The sequence below is a fragment of the Schistocerca nitens genome, chromosome 9 (genome assembly GCF_023898315.1).
Source record: "Schistocerca nitens isolate TAMUIC-IGC-003100 chromosome 9, iqSchNite1.1, whole genome shotgun sequence".
Taxonomy (NCBI): domain Eukaryota; kingdom Metazoa; phylum Arthropoda; class Insecta; order Orthoptera; family Acrididae; genus Schistocerca; species Schistocerca nitens.
Window position 1 is genome coordinate 388,288,602 of NC_064622.1, and position 18,290 is coordinate 388,306,891.

At 43.9% G+C, this 18,290-nt stretch overlaps 1 protein-coding gene across 1 annotated transcript in view; it reads left to right on the plus strand.

Annotated features, from left to right (window-relative positions):
* LOC126203691 (WASH complex subunit 2) overlaps positions 1 to 18,290 on the plus strand; it is a 194,312-nt gene that overhangs the window by 162,644 nt on the left and 13,378 nt on the right. Inside the window, exon 16 of the mRNA XM_049938060.1 lies at positions 12,999 to 13,155. Within this exon, the coding sequence (XP_049794017.1) occupies positions 12,999 to 13,144 (146 nt within the window). The 3' untranslated portion in view covers positions 13,145 to 13,155. The remainder of the gene's footprint in view (positions 1 to 12,998; positions 13,156 to 18,290) is intronic.

The window sequence follows — 18,290 nt, forward strand, 5'->3', positions numbered from 1 at the left end:
TTCTTCCCTTGTTCTAATGAGGCTGTGTGTTGGGCATGTGGATGGACATCCCATGAGGGCAGGCATTGTGATCAACCCCCTCAGTGTGTCAATTGTCCAGAACTATACACTCCTCGTTCACCACAGTGTTCAGTGTTTAAGAGGGAGATGAAAATTCAAGAGTATAAAACACTTTGACAGCTTGTCTTGTCAAGATGTAAAGAAAAAGTTTGAAAGCCTTAATCTGACTGATACATACTCAAATTTTGAGACTGTTGTGTCACAGTCCACAACGCGCATGATGAGATTTTGCACTACACCCCATGGCCCTGATAGTATTTCAGGGCCAGCCCTACATTTGGGGGAGGGAATATCAGCTCCAATGCCCTCTACCCCTGCGGCACCAGTGGTTCCCACACCATCGGTGCAGCCAGAGATGCCTAGTCATGTTCTGGCGTTGTCTGGGATGAGGACACCTGTCAGGGTGCCCCACTCTCAAGACAAAGACCAGCAACAACAGGCTGTAGACTGAAGAAAAGTACAGTTCTCTTTGCTCCAGAAGATAAAATGGGGAAATCTTCACAGAAATCGGAGTCTCACAAGGGTAAGAAGGATTAGCAGAAAGACAAACTACTTTCTGAGGCTTCAGATGTTCCGCTCCTTGCCCCAGCAAAGGTTGAGTGTATGCACCTTGACAATGTATAACACGATCAGGTGGACTGCAACCTGGTAGTGAAGTAACCACATCCATCTTTTCCATTTGCTACTTTCTCAGACCTCACTTTGATGTTCCTTCAGTGGAACTGTAATGGCTATTATTGCCATCTTACCAATCTCTGTCATTTACTGACTACTTATTCTGTAATTGGCAGAGCAATTCAGGAAGCCCAATTTATGGCAGCACATTCTCTGCTCTGAAAAACTACAAACCCGAGTATACCAATCATGTTAGTGTCAAGAGGGATTCCGATGGGATTTATACCCCATACACTGATATTTTCTGTGGGCAAGTGCGCTTTAACACTGAACTAGAAGCTGTTGCTGTTAGTGTCTACCTGTCAGTACAGACGACAATCTGTAATGTTTATCTACCCCCAGACAGATCTTTCAGTTATCATGAGCTGTTAGAGTTGGTGGAACAGGTACCTCACCCCCATCCACTCTTGGGGGGACTTTAATGCCCATAATTCTCTGTGGGGGCAGTGACACTGTCTGATAGAGGCTGGGTACTAGAAAACTTTCTTTCAGAACTGGATGTCTGCCTGCTCATTTCAGTGCAGCTCATGGAACATACTCAGCTGTTGATCTCACAATTTGCAGCATGAGTTTCTTACCCATCATTCAGTTGCGTGTTCATGGCGATCACTGTGACAATGGCCATGTTTCTATCGTTCTCTCCCTCTCCACTCAAAGACATTTCGAACATCTTCATGTTGCTTGCTTCAGAAACCTGACTGGCAGGCTTTCTCTTTACAGCCACTTTTGCAGCCAGTTGTGCAGCAGATATCGATGAAGTGTTACAAGATAATGTCGGTACTCTTACTCATACTGTGGCAGGAACAATCCCCTACTCCTCTGCCTCATCCCAATGACCGCCAGTGCCATGGTGGTCTGAAGATATAGCCACAGGTATCGGGCAATGCCACAGGGTGCTTCAATGGCACAAGTGCCACCCATCAGTGGATTATTTAATAGCATTCAAGAGACTCCAGGTGAAAGAGCAATTTTTAAAGCGGGATTGTTCAGAGCAATAAGAGTCATCTATGCGAACCTAAACCCCATCTCTCCCTGCGGGTCCAGCGATTTGAATAGGCCCGAGGTATTCCTGCCTGTCATAAGAGGCAATTAAAAGGAGTCTCTCACATTTTGGCCCTATGTGATGGTCCTCTGTAGAGTTTGACTTCCATTCTTCAAAATTTTCCCGAAGAGCGAGCCAATTTGGGGAGGATGCTGTACATGGGGCATTGAGATCTTTAGCTCACTTTCTCGTCGTCGCATTGCAATCCCGCCCATTCTCCATCTCTTGGGCGAGAACACCTTCCTGGGTGCGTTTTCCACCAAGCACTATGCAGTGTCGCTTTCTGCATAGACGATGACCATGGACTTCTTTGCACCTGATATCCAGCACGGAAGCCAGTCTGTTGTGGTTGGGTAGGCCATGTACCCTGTTGGTTGTAGCCCCCTGGCCACACAAGGATCGCTCTGCTGATGCTTGCGCTGTTAACTCCCCACGTATGCCAGGGGGTAGATGCCCATCCCCCTGGGGCATCGGGACTCCTGGCAGTGGCCATCCTGCCAGGTGGCCTTTGTTGCGGCTAGGTGGTGCCCATGGGGAGGGCCCCTGGTCAGAGTGGGTGGCATCAGGGCGGATGACACATGATGAAGCGTAGTCCATCACATCTTGCTGGTGGTGATACACCAGCAGTCTCTAAGCGATCACGAGCTCAATTCAGCTCACAGAAGCACAATCCCTAATCGTTCCCCTCCCTGACCACACAATGGGAGGAATGTCAGGCTAAGGATGGCTGTGGATATTTTTTGCCCTGGTACGTTGTATGTTTGAGAGCTGATGGGGAATCTTTCATGACAACGAAGCCTCAGTTTTTTTGTTGAGCATTTAAAGTACAAGTTTGGGGAGGTGGAGGGCTTGTCCAAAATGAGATCTGGGTCAGTCTTGATCAAAACAGCATCCTCTGCCCAGTCACAGGAGTTACTCGCCTTGACAAGCTGGGGGATGTTTCTGTAACCATCATGCCCCATAAGAGCTTAAATATGGTCCAGGGTTTCATATTTGACAGGGGCCATCTTTTGCAGTCTGACGATGAGCTGTGCGCCAATTTAGAGTGGCGAGGTGTACATTTCGTCTGGTGTGTCCACCAGGGTCCAAGGGATAATCAGGTTGCCACCAGTGCCTTCATCTTGGCCTGTGAGGGTGATACATTGCCCGAGAAGGTCAATGTGATGGTCTACTGCTGTGATGTAAGCCCTATATCCCTCCCACGATGCAGTGCTTTAAGTGCTGGAAGTTCGGCCATATGTCTTCCCGCTGTACTTCCAGCATCACATGTCGAGATAATGGACGCCCATCACATCCCAATACTCGCCTCCCGTCTGTGTCAACTTCAGAGAGCACCATTCGCCTTGCCCGCCAGACTGCAGGTTTCACCAGAAAGAAAGGAAAGTCATGGAGCACAAGACCCTGAACCGACTGACGTACACTGAGGCTAAGAGAAAATTTGAACCCCTGCATCCTATGCGTATGACATCGTCTTATGCCGCCGCTACAACAGTTCTGGCACCATCAGCTCCGCCAACCCACGTCACCTCTCAGAGCTGGAAGATTACACCTGCCCCCTTGATGGTGGGGGCATTTCCCTCCCTGTTGCTCCTGCACCTCCTACTTCGGGAGCAGTCCCCCCCAACCATCGCAGATGTCAGTCCCCACTTCTATGTCGGAGGAGCGTAAGTCTTCTTTGGCTTCTCTCGCTACGAAGGGTCCTTTGGGTCACTAACTTCCCATGTAGTGGGAAAAATGACACCCGCCAGTGGCTGGAGAGCCCAAAAGCAGCTGGTCATAGGGCTTCATGCTTGTCATCAGTCCTGGAGACTGAGCCAGTGAAGTCCTCCCAGTCTAACAATGACGTCATCCTCCAGTGGAATTGCGGAGGTTTTTTCACTGCCTGACTGAGCTACGGTAACTGTTAAACTGTACATCTGCTATCTGCGTTGCCCTCCAGGAAACCTGGTTCCCGGCAGTGCGGACCCATGCCCTCCGTGGCCATAAGGGATATTACAGGAACCGTAGCGACTATAATGGAGTGTCTTGTGGAGTTTGTGTTATGTCCTAAACTTAGTCTAGACTGACACTGTGCCCCTTGAAACCCCTCTCTAAGCTGTGGCTGTCAGAACAAGGATGACACAGGAAATAACTATGTATATCTTTCTCCATATGGTGCAGTACCCCTGAATGTATTAGCTGCACCGATTGATCAACTCCCTAAAACTTTCCTACTTTTGGGAGATTTTAATGCCCATAACGCTTTGTGGGATGACACTTTGCTTACCGGCTGAGAAAGAGATGTTAAAACTTTACTGTCTTATTTCGACCTTTGCCTCTTAAATACTGGGACCGCCACGCATTTCACTGTGGCTCATGGTAGTTACTCGGCCATTGATTTATCAATTTGCAGCCTAGGACTTCTCCCATCTATCCACTGGAGAGCACATGATGACCTGTGTGGTAGTGACCACTTCCCCATATTCCTGTCACTACCCTGACGTCAGGCCCATGGACACCTGCCCAGATGGGCTTTAAACAAGACCGACTGGGAAACTTTCACCTCTGCTGTCACCGTTGAATCTCCCACACACAGTAACATCGATGTGATGGTTGAGCAGGTGACCACAACAATTGTTTCTGCGGCAGAAAACGCGACCCCTCGCTCTTTAGGGTGCCCGAGGCATAAGGCACTCCCTTGGTGGTCACCAGAAGTCGCTGAAGCAATTAAGGAACGTCAGCGAGCTCTACAATGGCATAAGCGGCACCCTTCCCTGGAGCACCTCGTAGCCTTTAAACGGCTCTGTGCCCGTGTTTGCCAACTTATCAAACGACAGAAGCAGGAGTGTTGGGAGAGATACATCTTGACTGTTATGTGTCATACGTCACCTTCCCACGTCGGGGCAAAGATCACACGTCCTTTTGGGTACCAGACCCTGACAGGTGTTCCTGGTGTTACCATAAATGGCATGTTATCTAACGATGCAAACGCGATTGCTGAGCACTTTGCTCGAGCCTCTACGTCGGAGAATTACCCCCCAGCTTTTCGCACTCTCGAACAGCACGCCACAGTGGATCCTATAACGCCCCATTTACAGAGTGGGAGCTCCTTAGTGTCCTTTCACATTGCCTCGATACAGCTCCTGGGCCTGATCGGATCCACAGCCAGATGATTAAACATCTCTCATCTGACTACAACCGACGCCTCCTTGTCGTTTTCAACCGGATCTGGTGTGATGGCGTTTTTCCATTGGAATGGCGGGAGAGCATCATCATTCTGGTGCTCAAACCTGGTAAAACCCTGCTTGATGTGGATAGTTATCAGCCCATCAGCCTCACCAATGTTCTTTGTAAGCTGCTGGAATGTAGAGTATGTTGTCGTTTGGGTTGGGTCGGATCCTGGAGTCACGTGGCCTGCTGGCTCCATGTCAGGGCGGCTTCCGCCAAGGTCGCTCTACCACTGATAATCTTGTGTCCATTGAGTCTGCCATCTGAACAGCCATTTCCAGATGGCAGCACCTGGTTGCCGTAGTTTTTGACTTGCGTAAAGCATACGACACGACCTGGTGTCATCATATCCTTGCCACATTGTATGAGTGGGGTCTCCGGGGTCTGCTCCCATTTCTTTTCGAAACTTCCTGTCGCAGCGTACTTTCTGTGTCCAAGTTGGTGCCTCCCATAGTTCCTTCCATATCCAGGAGAATGGAGACCCGCAGGGCTCTGTATTGAGCGCCTCTCTATTTTTAGTGGCCATTAATGGTCTAGCAGCAGCTGTCGGTCCCTCCGTCTCACCTTCTCTGTATGCAGACGACTTCTGCATTTCGTATTGCTGCTACAGTACTGGTGTGGCTGAGAGTCGCCTACAGGGAGCCATCCGCAATGTGCAGTCGTGGTCTCCAGCCCACGGCTTCCAGTTTTCATCTGCAAAGTCATGTGTCACGCACTTCTGTTGCATCGAACCGTTCATCCAGACCCAGATGATCCACTCATTGTAATGGAGATATATCGATTCTTAGGACACTTAGTGTTTTCGACACTCAATTGACTTGGCTTCCTCATCTCCCGCATCAGCGGCCCAGGTCGGGCCTGATGATTGATGTTTGCGTGCGGTCCCTTCTCTCCGAACTGGAGTCCTTCCCTTTATCACCTCTACTTGCAGTCCGATCAGGTATGCCTCCATGGTGTACACCACAGCCGCAGCTTCCTGATCCTTTCACGTGGCCCTAAGGACTCCATTAAGCCTGCGGCTCTCCGCTGTCACTTCATCTCTATTTTTGATGTGTTCTGGGGCTCTGAAGTGATTTACACCGATGGCTCGATGGCTGATGGTCACATAGGCTTTGTGTATGTTCGTGGAGGACATATTGAACAGCACTCCTTGCCAGATGGCTGCAGTGTTTTCACTGCAGAGCTGGCGGCCATATCTCGTGCTCTTGAGCTCATCCGCTCATGTGCTGGCACATGATTTCTGCTGTGTACTGACTCATTCTACAGCCTAAAAGCTATTGACCAGTGCTCCCCTGCCATCGTCTGGTAGCATCCGTCCAGGAGTCCATCTATGCCCTGGAATGGTCCCGTCGTTCAGTGGTGTTTGTGTGGACCCCTGGGCACGTCAAAATCACAGGCAACAAACTTGCCAACAGGCTGGCCAAACAGGCAATGCGGAAACTGCTTCTGGAGATGGGGATCTCCAAAGTTGCCCTGCGTTCTGTCTTACACCACAGGGTTTGCAGGGTTTGGAGGACAGAATGGCATAACAGTACGCACAACAAATTGCGTATCATTAAGGAGGCGATGAATGTGTGGAAGTCTTCCATGTGGTCCTCTCGCAGGGAATCTGTTGTCCTCTACTGCCTTCGCGTAGGCCATACGTGGTTAACGCATGGTCACCTACTCTGTCACGAGGACACACCTCTGTGTCGCTGTGACTCCGAAATGACAGTTGTCCACCTCTTGCTGGACTCCCCACTTTTAGCCACTCTTCGGCGGTCTTTTAACTTTCCCAGCTCCCTACCTTCAGTGTTGGGTGACAATGCCTCAACAGCAGCTTTAGTTACAGTTTTATCCGTGAGGCTGGGTTTTATATTTCTATGTAGGTTTTAGCGCATGTCCTTTGTCCCTCTGTGTCCTCCAACCTAGTGCTTTTAGGGTGGAAGTTTTAATGTGTTGCAGAGTGGCTGGCTTCTCCATTTTATTCTCGTGGTCGGCCAGCCACTATAATCTGCTTTGTTGTTTTGCTCTCTTCTGTTTCTAGCATCTCAGTTGTTTTCATGTCCTCTTTTGTTCCTTTTCGGGTTTGTTGCCTTTCCTTCGTTCTTGTGGTTTTTCCTTTCTTCCCATTTTGTGTTACATGTCTCGTCCATTTTATTCTCACACTTGTGGCATTGTTTTATTAGGAACAAGGGACCGATGACCTCGTAGTTTGGCCCCTTCCCCCCCTCTTTTAAACAAACCAATCTAAACCCCATCATCCCAAGTATAGACTAAACTCAAACACATTTGCAGCCATCCAGCACCCATGGGGTACTTGGCATACTTGTAAGCAGTAAAATCTGCACTGATCCTGCAGTACATGCCAACTGTTTTGCGGCTCACTTCGCTGAAGTGTCCACTTGTAGTAGTTACCATCCTCATTTCATGACCCAGAAACACTTTACTGAGTACCGCCTGCTATCCTTCTGTGCACATGGTTTTCTGTTATACAGTGCCCCTTTTACTGAATGGCAGCTCTGAATTGCTTTGGCAGTGTGTTGAGATACAGCCCCTGGAACCGACAAAATACATAACGAAATGCTCAAACGTCTTTGTGCCAAGAGCATGAAACATATCCTCGAAATTGTTAATCGTATATGGCAGAAAGAATAATTTCTCTCTCAATGGTGGGAAGGTATTTATTCCTGCCCTGCAACTGGGACAGGCCCCACATAATTAAACTAACTACCGGCCAATCTTTCTGACAAATGGGCTGTGTAAGCTACTCAAGTGAGCGGTCAGCTGCCATCTTTGTTGGTGCCTTGAAGTGGAGAGCATATACCATGATTCCAAAGTGGCTTTTGGGCTTTCTGGTCCACCACAGATCACCTGGTTTATCTGAAATCTGCAGTACACAAAGCTTTTGTGTACTAATTGCTGTGTTCTTTGACCGGCAGCAGTTATACGATACCACCGGACGACATCATATTCAGTCTACACTGAGTGAAAGGGGTTTCAGGGGCAGTTTACCCATTTTTATCCAGAATTTCTTATTTCTCACACTATTTCAGATCCAGATAGATTCAACTCTCAGCAACCAATATGTATAGGAAACAGGAGTACATCTGGGGTTGGTTCAGAGCGTAATGTTATTCGCTGTTGCCATCAGTGGTGTCATAAATACAGTGTCCTCTCCACAGTCTCTCTGTCACTGTATGTGGATGATCTTTGACTGTAGTATACCTCTGTATCACTGTGCACCACTGAGCGCAAGTTTCAGGGGACTGTCTCGAGAGTACATGACTGGACTTTGAATCACGGCTATCAACTTTCTCATTCAAAATCACAAGTTGTGCATTTTTGCCGACTCCAGACTGTGCATCCACATCCAGAAATTTATCTTGGTGATCAATTACTTGGAATCATTGAAACTTTTCAATTCTTATGTATTTTATTTGACAAGAAGCTAACTTGGCTTCCACGTGTCCGCCAGCTCAAGGCAGCTTGTATGAAGAAACTAAATTCTCTCCGTTTTCTTAGTAACTGTTTGTGGGAGTTTAGAATGCAGTTCTTCTGAGGTGTTACAATGGAATGGATATGTTGCCTATGTGTCGGCAGCACGATCCATACTGAACTTGCTGAACCCTGTTTACCACACTGGCATGCACTTGGCAACAGAGGACTTCTGTATGGTGTACCACCGCTGCGGGTTAGATGACAGCAGCTTTTGGCTAATTATGCTGTCACTATCTGCTAGATGAATACTCACCCACGTCACTCAATTCTGCCATAACCAACTGTTCAAACTGTTTGTGCACCACTGAAAACTGGGTAGATATGCTGGGATCTGACTTGGTACTTTATTGAAGGACCTTCAACACCTCCGCTCCCCTGGTCCTGTGATATAGATTTACTTTTTTTGTCGGCCCAAGAAGATTGCTGATCTTACCCAACACCAGTTTCGTTTGATCATCCACAATTATTCTAACTCAGTATTCATCTACACAGATGAATTGAAAGTCAACGGCAGAGTTGGTTACGCTTTTGCACATGTAAGGGGGGACAAGAAGGACTCTATACTGAGTGCCTGCAGTGTATACACTGCAGAGTTGGTTGCCATATCTCAGGGTTTGCGGTAAATCAGATCCTTTCCCATGATGAACTTTCTGGTCTAGTGACTTCAGGTGTTGCTTAAAAGGCATATCCTTGTACTGTCTCAAATATTTTGGTCACCAACATCCAGGACCTATTGGTTGACCTCTGCAGCTCCAGAAAGACGTGACCTTCATCTGGACACTGAGCCACATAGGCATTCTAGGAAATGAACTAGCTGACCATCTTGCTAAAGATGCCACTGGAGGAGATCATCTTGATGTCGGAATACTGGGGCCAGAATACCGGGCCCAGATTTAAGATTACAACTTTGACTCAATATTTTGAGGCACTGATAATTGGAATGGCAGGCTACTATGACCCAAATCAAGTTACAAGTGATTAAGGGGTCCACTAAGGTGTGGTGTACATCTCTCCAGGCCTCTAAGAAAGAAGCCATTATGTTGTCCCAACTATGCATTGGCTACATAAGACTCACCCACAAGTTTCTTCTGAGTTGGGAGGCTCTTCCTCACTGCAGTTGTGGTAGTCTACTGGTGATAGCACATGTTCTTGTGGAGTGCACCGTACTGGCCGATCTGAGGCACGCTCTCAGCTTGCGTCCCTCGCTACCTCAGATGCTTGTGGATAATGAGACAGCCACTACCAGCTACTACTACAGGAAATGTGAGGAGAAACAACTCTTATCAGTGATAAGAGCTTTGGGTATGTATCTTCAGAAGATACATTTTATAGTTTCTGCCACACCTTGGTTAATAATTCAGTCTGCTGAAAAAGGATGGCCATAGTAGTGATGGTGCTAGAAAAAGGGTCGCAAATCCTATACACAATGCATACCATCCCTTGCCTTCTTCGTCTTGCCACCAGCCAACAAGGGGTTTTATCAATGCATGTGTAATGTAACCATATGTTCCCTATATCGGTGCCCATACAGCATTGCAGCAGGATTATTGACCACTGTAGATTCTCAGTACACACCTCAGCCCTCATGTGCACTGCTTGGTGGGGAAATGGTTGGTGATTTATCCTCCAGCAACCAATTCCATTGGGAGTTTTTCTGCCAGGCAGTGGATTACCTCAAAGTAAGGAATATTCCAGATAGGTGAACACTGTCACTTCTTCCATTACTCTGTAGTACCAATTTTGATATTTAAAATGTTAGTATTCTCCTTTGTACTACTCCTCATCACCTTCATCATTGCTCTGTTTATCCTTAATCCATGTTCCATGCTAAATCTGTTACCCTTTACTTTCAACATTCAGGATACCAATTTTTCTGGTCTTTCTTTGAAATGTCCGTGGCCAATGGCTGGCATGGAGCATGGGAATTCAGGCGACATTCTCATGCTCTCTCCTGTTCTGACACCTCCCACTTGTTTGTGGCCAGTTCACTAGTGTCTTACACTGGATTCTGCAGAGAAAACTACTGAGAATGCCACCAGGGGTTCCTCTGTTTCCCTGAGTTACCAAGGAGGCTGCAGCTCAACACAGGCCTGTTTGTTCATAATGGGAAGGCCTTCAAGTCTCCCAGTTCAATCACCTCGTGTCCTTGGAACTAGGCAGCATCCCTCAGCTGCCAGTCAGTCTTCCAACAAGACACCACTTTCAGAACAAGGCACAAACCATGAAAATCATACATGTGGCTTTCAGAAAAGTCTTACGGTAACTAGATGAAACTTAACTGGAACCGTTTTGTCCCCAGGTCCCATTTTGTCCCCAGGTCCCACTGTGAAATATTACAAAACGTACAAGAAGTAGCCATACAATTTTAATTATCACCACAAAAAATAAAGTTTTTTGATTAATTTATTGTTTGTTTCCAGGTGCATGTCTGCAGCTCTGATACACATTGAAATCCCCACACCATAGTACTGTAGCATGATGCTAGAGCAGCCAAAAGAGACTTACAGTGTTTCTTCCTCTTGAACTTTCTTCCACGAGCTAGTTCAGTCAGTTTAGGGGGAAGGCAGTGAATTCGTAGATTCGTATATAAATGTGATTTCAATTCTGATCTATTCTTGAAACTGATTTGTAAAGAATACAGTCCTCTTTTTCTATTAATATGAATGTATTTTCTTCATAAAAACTACATACTGCTCAATGGAGCTAACTGAATATTTTACAGTGTATCTGAAGAGAACTGAGGACAATTAAGAGATTGTTAATGTGAATGGGGGATCTATACAGGGTGAACATTAATAAAGCCAACAAAGAGTGGGGATGAACTCCTGACTGAAAATGGTAGGAAAAAGGTCCTGTGAACATGTGGCTTGTGTGTGTGTGTGTGTGTGTGTGTGTGTGTGTGTGTGTGTGTGTGTGTGTGGGCGCGCGCGCGCAGCGACAACAACATTGCTCTCTGCCGGGCACTTGAGTGTGATTTGCAGAATGCCATGTACATTTAGATGTGGTTGCTACTCATGCCAGTGGAAAGAAGTGGACATCATGAGATTAAAAACAGGACATGGCCCACTGCCATAGTTCCTCATCTGGTGTGATTACCATTGGCCTATGAACCTAACAGAATACCACTTGTTACAGCTTATTTTAACAAGATGTGTTGTATGGAAGGCAGCATGCACCACCTCAGCTTATCTTGGGATCTATTCTTTACATCTTATGACAGTGGGATATGTGTAACATGTGTTGTAAAACTGTGTCAGGCAAAGGATATTTGAGTGTATTTACAGAATGTTTTTGCATCACGTTTTACCAACGTTCACATAGTTGTGCACATCTGTTAAAGAGCTTTGTTAAATATTTTATGAGACTACATGTGTACGCATGTAAGGTGGGTAAGGCACATAAAATTTCATATGTTTTGATAGTGAGAAAGTTTGGATAGGTGATCCATTTCGAAATTTTTTTCACAAATTTGTTTTAAATTAGCTTAGTATGGTATGATAACTATGCTGTTGGACATCCTTAATTAAAATAATAATCTTACATGTCTGAATATTTCTAATAAACGGAGTTTTATATGGCTGTTTATACTCGGAGAACAAATGAACAACACATGTACCAAAGATATGTTGATACATAATCATTGTAGAAGGTCATGTTTATTAAATGGATAGTTGCATTATGCCAGAAGCAGACTCAGTGCCAGGAAAGACACAATTAAGTCATTTTGAGATTAACTACTAAATATCAGAATTACTTATAAATTGGTCTCTGTAAAGACAGCATTTTTATTTTCATTCAAGAGGGGATTATAAACCTTAATAAATCATGTGAACAAAGGGATTGATGCCAATTTACTAAATAGAAGAGGATCTGATCAGTTGACAGCGAGTCAGTTGAAACAGGTGCTGTGGGTGTGTGTCGACACACTGATGAAGCACTTTATCCCAGAGCTAAGCATTTTCTGTTGTTTTTCCATGGCAGCACAATACCCTGCAGCTCATCTGTTTGATGAAATGTGATCTCTGCTCTTGATATGTATTACTTTTCATCCTGGAATTTCTGTTACCCGAAATTGTCCAATTTTACTTTATAGCTGCTCATTTTTCTGTTAAAAAGGATCAGTCACTTTGCTCTCTGGTTTCCTGGCATTATTACTTTAATTTAGGTAAGATAATTTGCTGTCCACAGTCAGTGCAGGAACTAGACCTGTGTTTAGAAAGTGCAAAATTCAAATTACCGTCTCAGCATCTTGATTGTAATGTCTACAGTTCCCCTGACTTGCTTCAGGTAAATAAATGAAGTGTTTTTCTGAAAGCGACAGCCAATTCCATGACCCATCCTTGTTCAATTGAGTTAAAGCTTTATTATCTAACATCCTGACTGTCCGTCAGCCATGAAACTCATATCTTCTCTGGGTTCTCTTCTTTTTTATTTTATTGTGATAAAACATATATAATGTTACATTTTTATATGCAATTAATTTGCACTTAAATGAATTTCCATGGAATTACTGTGATGTATTGTTATTTCTCAGATGAACTCTTTGGCACGACGAGTGTAGTTCCAAATAAGACGCAAGGAATGCCAGCAGAAGGACCTGGTGGAAGGAAGAAGGAGAAAACTGTAGTATTCGATGATCCACTAATGGCACTTTCTAAGTCTGGGGATACGTCACCTTAGGAAAAAGGAATGTGAGTGTACTCATACCACAGATTTATTTCAAGGCTTTTTTAAAAAATTTTTCAGCAAGCAGTCATCCACAACTGTTAAATAATCAAAGGAGTTTATGTTATAAATACAATAGGTGTTTTATTTGCAAACAGGTGTCCTCAGGCACAGAAACCATCACGTGTGTGAAAATGATAATGATATCAGAAATAATCCTACAGTGTTGAATTAGTTATTGTAAGGTCAGATATGCATAAAAATGCATACTAATGTTTGTAATCAAACACAAGTTCAGATTTTTGTTCACATCATCAATTTATGCTTTATTGCAAAAGGTAAAATGTCAGATGTTTTCGTCATTAGCAAGTAGCAGTTCTTTTCAAAATATTAATAAATGGTAGAATATGATTTATAGTAGTAAATAAGAAGCTTCAAACAAGTTACATGAAATCTGATTCAGTCCTTAATTTTATTTCTTCACCATACAGACATATTATGTTATTTTGAAATTTTGTATTTGCCCTTAATGAGCTATGGTTGAGAATGTTTACAGCATTTTACATGACAGCAGCAACAACCCTCCCCCTTTCCCCTACCCTACCCTACCATCCCCATCCCATCCCTTTTCCCCTCATGAAGTGTTAGCCTTCCTGATTTGAGGTGGCTCGTGTGCCTCATTAAAGATTGTGCACTTCCAAGATACACACAGCTGTATTGGAGATGGACATACATTGGAAGGATATGTATGGAGAAGCCAGACCAACATATGGTTCCTGTAGATGGGCAGCAGCTTTTTCATATGAATTCACTCTGCAGCAGAGTCTGCAGTTATTTGAAACTGGCAGATTAAAACTCTGTTCCAGACTGGGGATCAAACCTGGACCTTTGCATTTTGTGGATAAGTGCTCCACTGACTGAGCTATTGAAGCACAACTCACAACAAGCTTTACTTCTGCCAGTACCTCATCATTTACCTTCCCAGGTTTGTGTCATGGCCTGGCGCACAGTTTTAATCTGTCATGGAGTTATAAATCAGCCCATTCTCTGCTGCAGAGGGAATATTCATTCTGGAAGCACTCCCCCCACTGTTATCGCTAAACCTTTTCTCTGGAGTATTTGTTCTTCCAGGAATATTAGTTTCCCAAGGTATACAGGAGAACTTCCATGAAGTTTGGAAAGTATTAAATGAGGCACTGGTGGAAATTAAGCTGAGGGTGGGTCGTGAGTCATGCTCGGACAGCTCAGTCAGTGGATCCACAAAAGGCAGTCGTCCCAAGTTGGAATCCCAGTCCGGCACCCAGTTTTAATCTTCCAGGAAGTTTCTATTTTTCAATAGGTTCAGCGGTTCAGCAGTAACAGTATGAGTAATTTACTGCTCTGGCTTTGTAAAATTAGCCGACATGGTCGTGCTCTATTGGTGCTGTGACCGGCTGAAAGTTGGAACTACAGCCATTGTATTTTCCAAGGGGACATCCTGCTCTACTGTGTGGATTAATGACCCTTTTGGATTAAATTCTCCAAGGATAAAATAATCCTCACTAACAACTTTGGGTGTATTCAATCTATGAATACATGTGAGAGTTCTTCACTTTTGGGAGCTTTTGCGAGTAATACGTGTCATGTAAACAGTACAGAGTTCCAGCTTCTCAGCAGTGTCAAAGTGTGGGGCAGGATATAAGGTAGTTACGCACTGCAAATTAAGATCTCTTGTCTAAATGGCAACCTCTGTCTTTCAAGAGCTGCTCGTTGTAGTTCTCGGACAAGAAAAATATACTGGTATTCTTGGGAGAGTTGAGAGTACTCAGAGAGTGCGGAGCTGCCATTATTGTGTCCAGGATATGTGGTGTATTTCACAAATTAAATGAAAGTATCCATTGAATTGCATGTTTTGAGCAGTAATTAGTGGCCATAGTGTGTTCCTGAGTGGAGAAATCACATGTTTTACCTCCTATATGAACAGCACAATCAGTTGGTCTATTTCAAAAGTTCTAGACTTAAATAATGTGCTGCAGAAAATGACTTATAAAAACATCATAGACATGTTATATAGAATTAATATGTGACTTGGCTGCTATGCGCATTAAGATAATTCAACAGTTGTACTTGAGAATTTGTGTCCGGACTAGTACTCGGTTAAAAAAAAAATAAAATAAAATAAAAAATAAATAAATAAATAAAAAACACAAAAAAATAAAAAAGTTGTTATATTAACTTAAGTGTGTTGTTAAATTAACTTAATTATGTCATGTATTGGAAAATTTGACTCGTTCCACATCATTACGAAATATCGTATTCATGATCCATGGAACTAGTATTAATCTAATCTAATCTAATCTGGATTCTTCACTTCTCCCGAATGGTTGCCTTTACCACTTCAGCCATCTAGAGCCTCCCATCTGACTTAAATACTCAGTTCCCACTCACCACCGATGTTGTGACCCCATTCATTTTGCCATTTACTTGTAGCTCCACTGTACTCCCTCAAGCTTTTTTTAAAACACTCCAGCCTGCCTGGAGCAAGTATCAATTTTGCCTGATATGGGTGGTAGGGAAGTGGAATTTTTGTGGGTGTGGGTTGGGGTGAGAGAGAAACACAATGTGATCACAGAATATAGGGAGAGACCTCCAGGGAAGAAATGTACAGAAGGAAGGCGCATTTGGCTGTTAATTTGACCTGTATCTAGATGTATGCCACGCAGACTGCTATCAATATATGGGTGGAGAGTACTAAATACCAAGACGTTAATAACTTGCCTTACTCCATTGGTATTTGAAGCGGAGGAAAAATGACTGAGCAGTGCATCCTAATTTTTCTTTTTTTCTTCTCTCATTCTTCCTATGCTGTGTATTGGAAGCAGCAGAATTGTTGCGCAGTCATCCTCAAATATTGTATTTTGAAATTTATCTAATGGAGTTTCATACGAACAATGTTACCTTACTTCCATAGTTTCCCCATTTTGGTTCCTGAATGTCTGTTATGCTTTGTTATTACCCTATACCAACTTCTTACAATCTGAGCAGTGGATCCTTAAAGTTTTTCAATGTTTGATATCATGCTTCACAAACACTTTGCTATTGTAATATGGGTGACATTGTTGTGTTGTACACAGGTTTCTTTACAGATGGAACACACTTTTCCAGAACCCAACCAACAGATCAAAGCATACTTACATAAACCTTCCTATTGTTGCAGCTGGATTATACAGTGATCTTGGCAGTGTCTTTATTGTTCCATTTGGCCACTATTCTGAGGTTTGAATGCTGTTTACTAAATCTCACCAGAACTGATTCCCACGATGAATGGTGTCACTTCTGTATACCCACAGAGAAACAGCAGCAGTTGCAACAGAGATGGTTGGTGTTGGTCTGTAACACAAAGTGGAGGTACTACAGAGCACCAGTGGTAAAAGCTGGGAGAAGTGATGATTCACTACAGAATATGTGCTCTGCCACCAGAGTCAAAGGCCATTGTATCTTTTGATACAGGATTCCACATTCTACTTAAAGGATAGCCTTGTCTGTATTGATCTGCCACTCTAATTTAAATCTACTACTTCAAGATACAGTCCCAATAGTCAGATGCAGGAGCAACTATCTGTGTACCTCAGATAGAATGTTCTCTGCCACTGTAGATTTCTCAGGTTACAGTAGCTGTTTATGGCGATGGTACTCAACACATCTGTTGTCAGTAGTGTGAACCGCCTGGCCAGTATATGTTTCCCACAATGTTAAGGGATTGTGTGAACACGAGATTTCCTCAGCTCTAGATCATCTTGAACTGAGCCAAGGAGAACTCTAATCTCGGCTGGTGTACGAAGCACACTTTTGATATTGCAGTTTTTCCAGTCCTTCCTATCTTTGAGGATGTGCTACCAGCATACAGAAAGAAAGAAACCAATCTACATATCTGATTCTGGTGAAGGTCCTAACTTAAAATTGCAACAGCTCTGTCTGTTAGTGTAGCAATTCTATTCAGACAAAAGCTTAAGATGTTCTAGTCCATTTCTCAGTATTTTTGCTTCTGAGGTGGTGTGTACCCTCCTAACCAACATCTTCAGGACTTCCGTGAATTGATAAAGTGGATGACAACTCATTGCTTTATAAACACTGTGCCCCAGCATCCAAGCATGCTTCCAGTAGACCAGAACGCCCAGAAATGAAAGCCTTCCATTCCTTTAGACTTCTATTGCGAACATGATTTTGGTGTGAATGAATGCTATTACGATAATCTACATCTACATCCATACTCCGCAAGCCACCTGACGGTGTGTGGCGGAGGGAATCGGTTGAGAGTCTCTAGTCCATGAGGCCACACCATACTTAAATGTATCACCAGTGTTCCTCCAGAAATGGTAGGGTTTTAAAAAAACTGTCCTCAGCATCCTGTCTTCAAAATATTCCAAAATAAAATGCTGACTGTGGAGGATAATGGATTTCTCGTAGCCACTCTTGTCAGTTTGTTCAAAATACTTAGCTCTGAATAATGAATAAGTTGACACCAGCACATGATGGCAAAGTGTCATTTCTATATTTAGTTTTTCACTGATTCAGATCATGGACTCTTCAAGAGGAACCAGGGTAAAAAGAGACAATAAATGGAAGTTCACAAGCAAATGTGAGAGACCGAGTTGTAAAGGACTTCAATCTCTGGGTAAAAAACCATTTTCTGATGTGAATGTTAAGAACAGACTCTAGATACTTTGCAAATTGCAGGTGGGGCATCGAAATTACTCCCTGTAGGCAGTAGTACTATACTAATCTTTGAGAATTTTTAACTGGGTAATCTCAGCAGAATGGCAGCAAAAGGTTGAAGTTTTTGAAGCACATCTTCCATTTTATTCATTCAGTAGGCTCATTGTGCAATGTTCAGGGAAGAGATGGTTGAACTTCTATGGAAGTTGGATAAACTTCATAAGGATAAGGGGAAACTGCTGAGTGTCTTCAATTTTTTCCTGAGATGCCATAATGAAGATAATATATCTAAATGTGCAAGATTTTTTGATTATAGTAATACCAAAATGGTCAATAGTGTTATCCCATTGCACACCTTAATGCAGACACAGGGTGTGTCTGTGCACTCTTGTTTATTTCGCTGCTGCTGGGTGGCGAGCGCATCATAAAGGATTGCTCAAGTTTCTTTTTGTAAACAGTGAGGTCA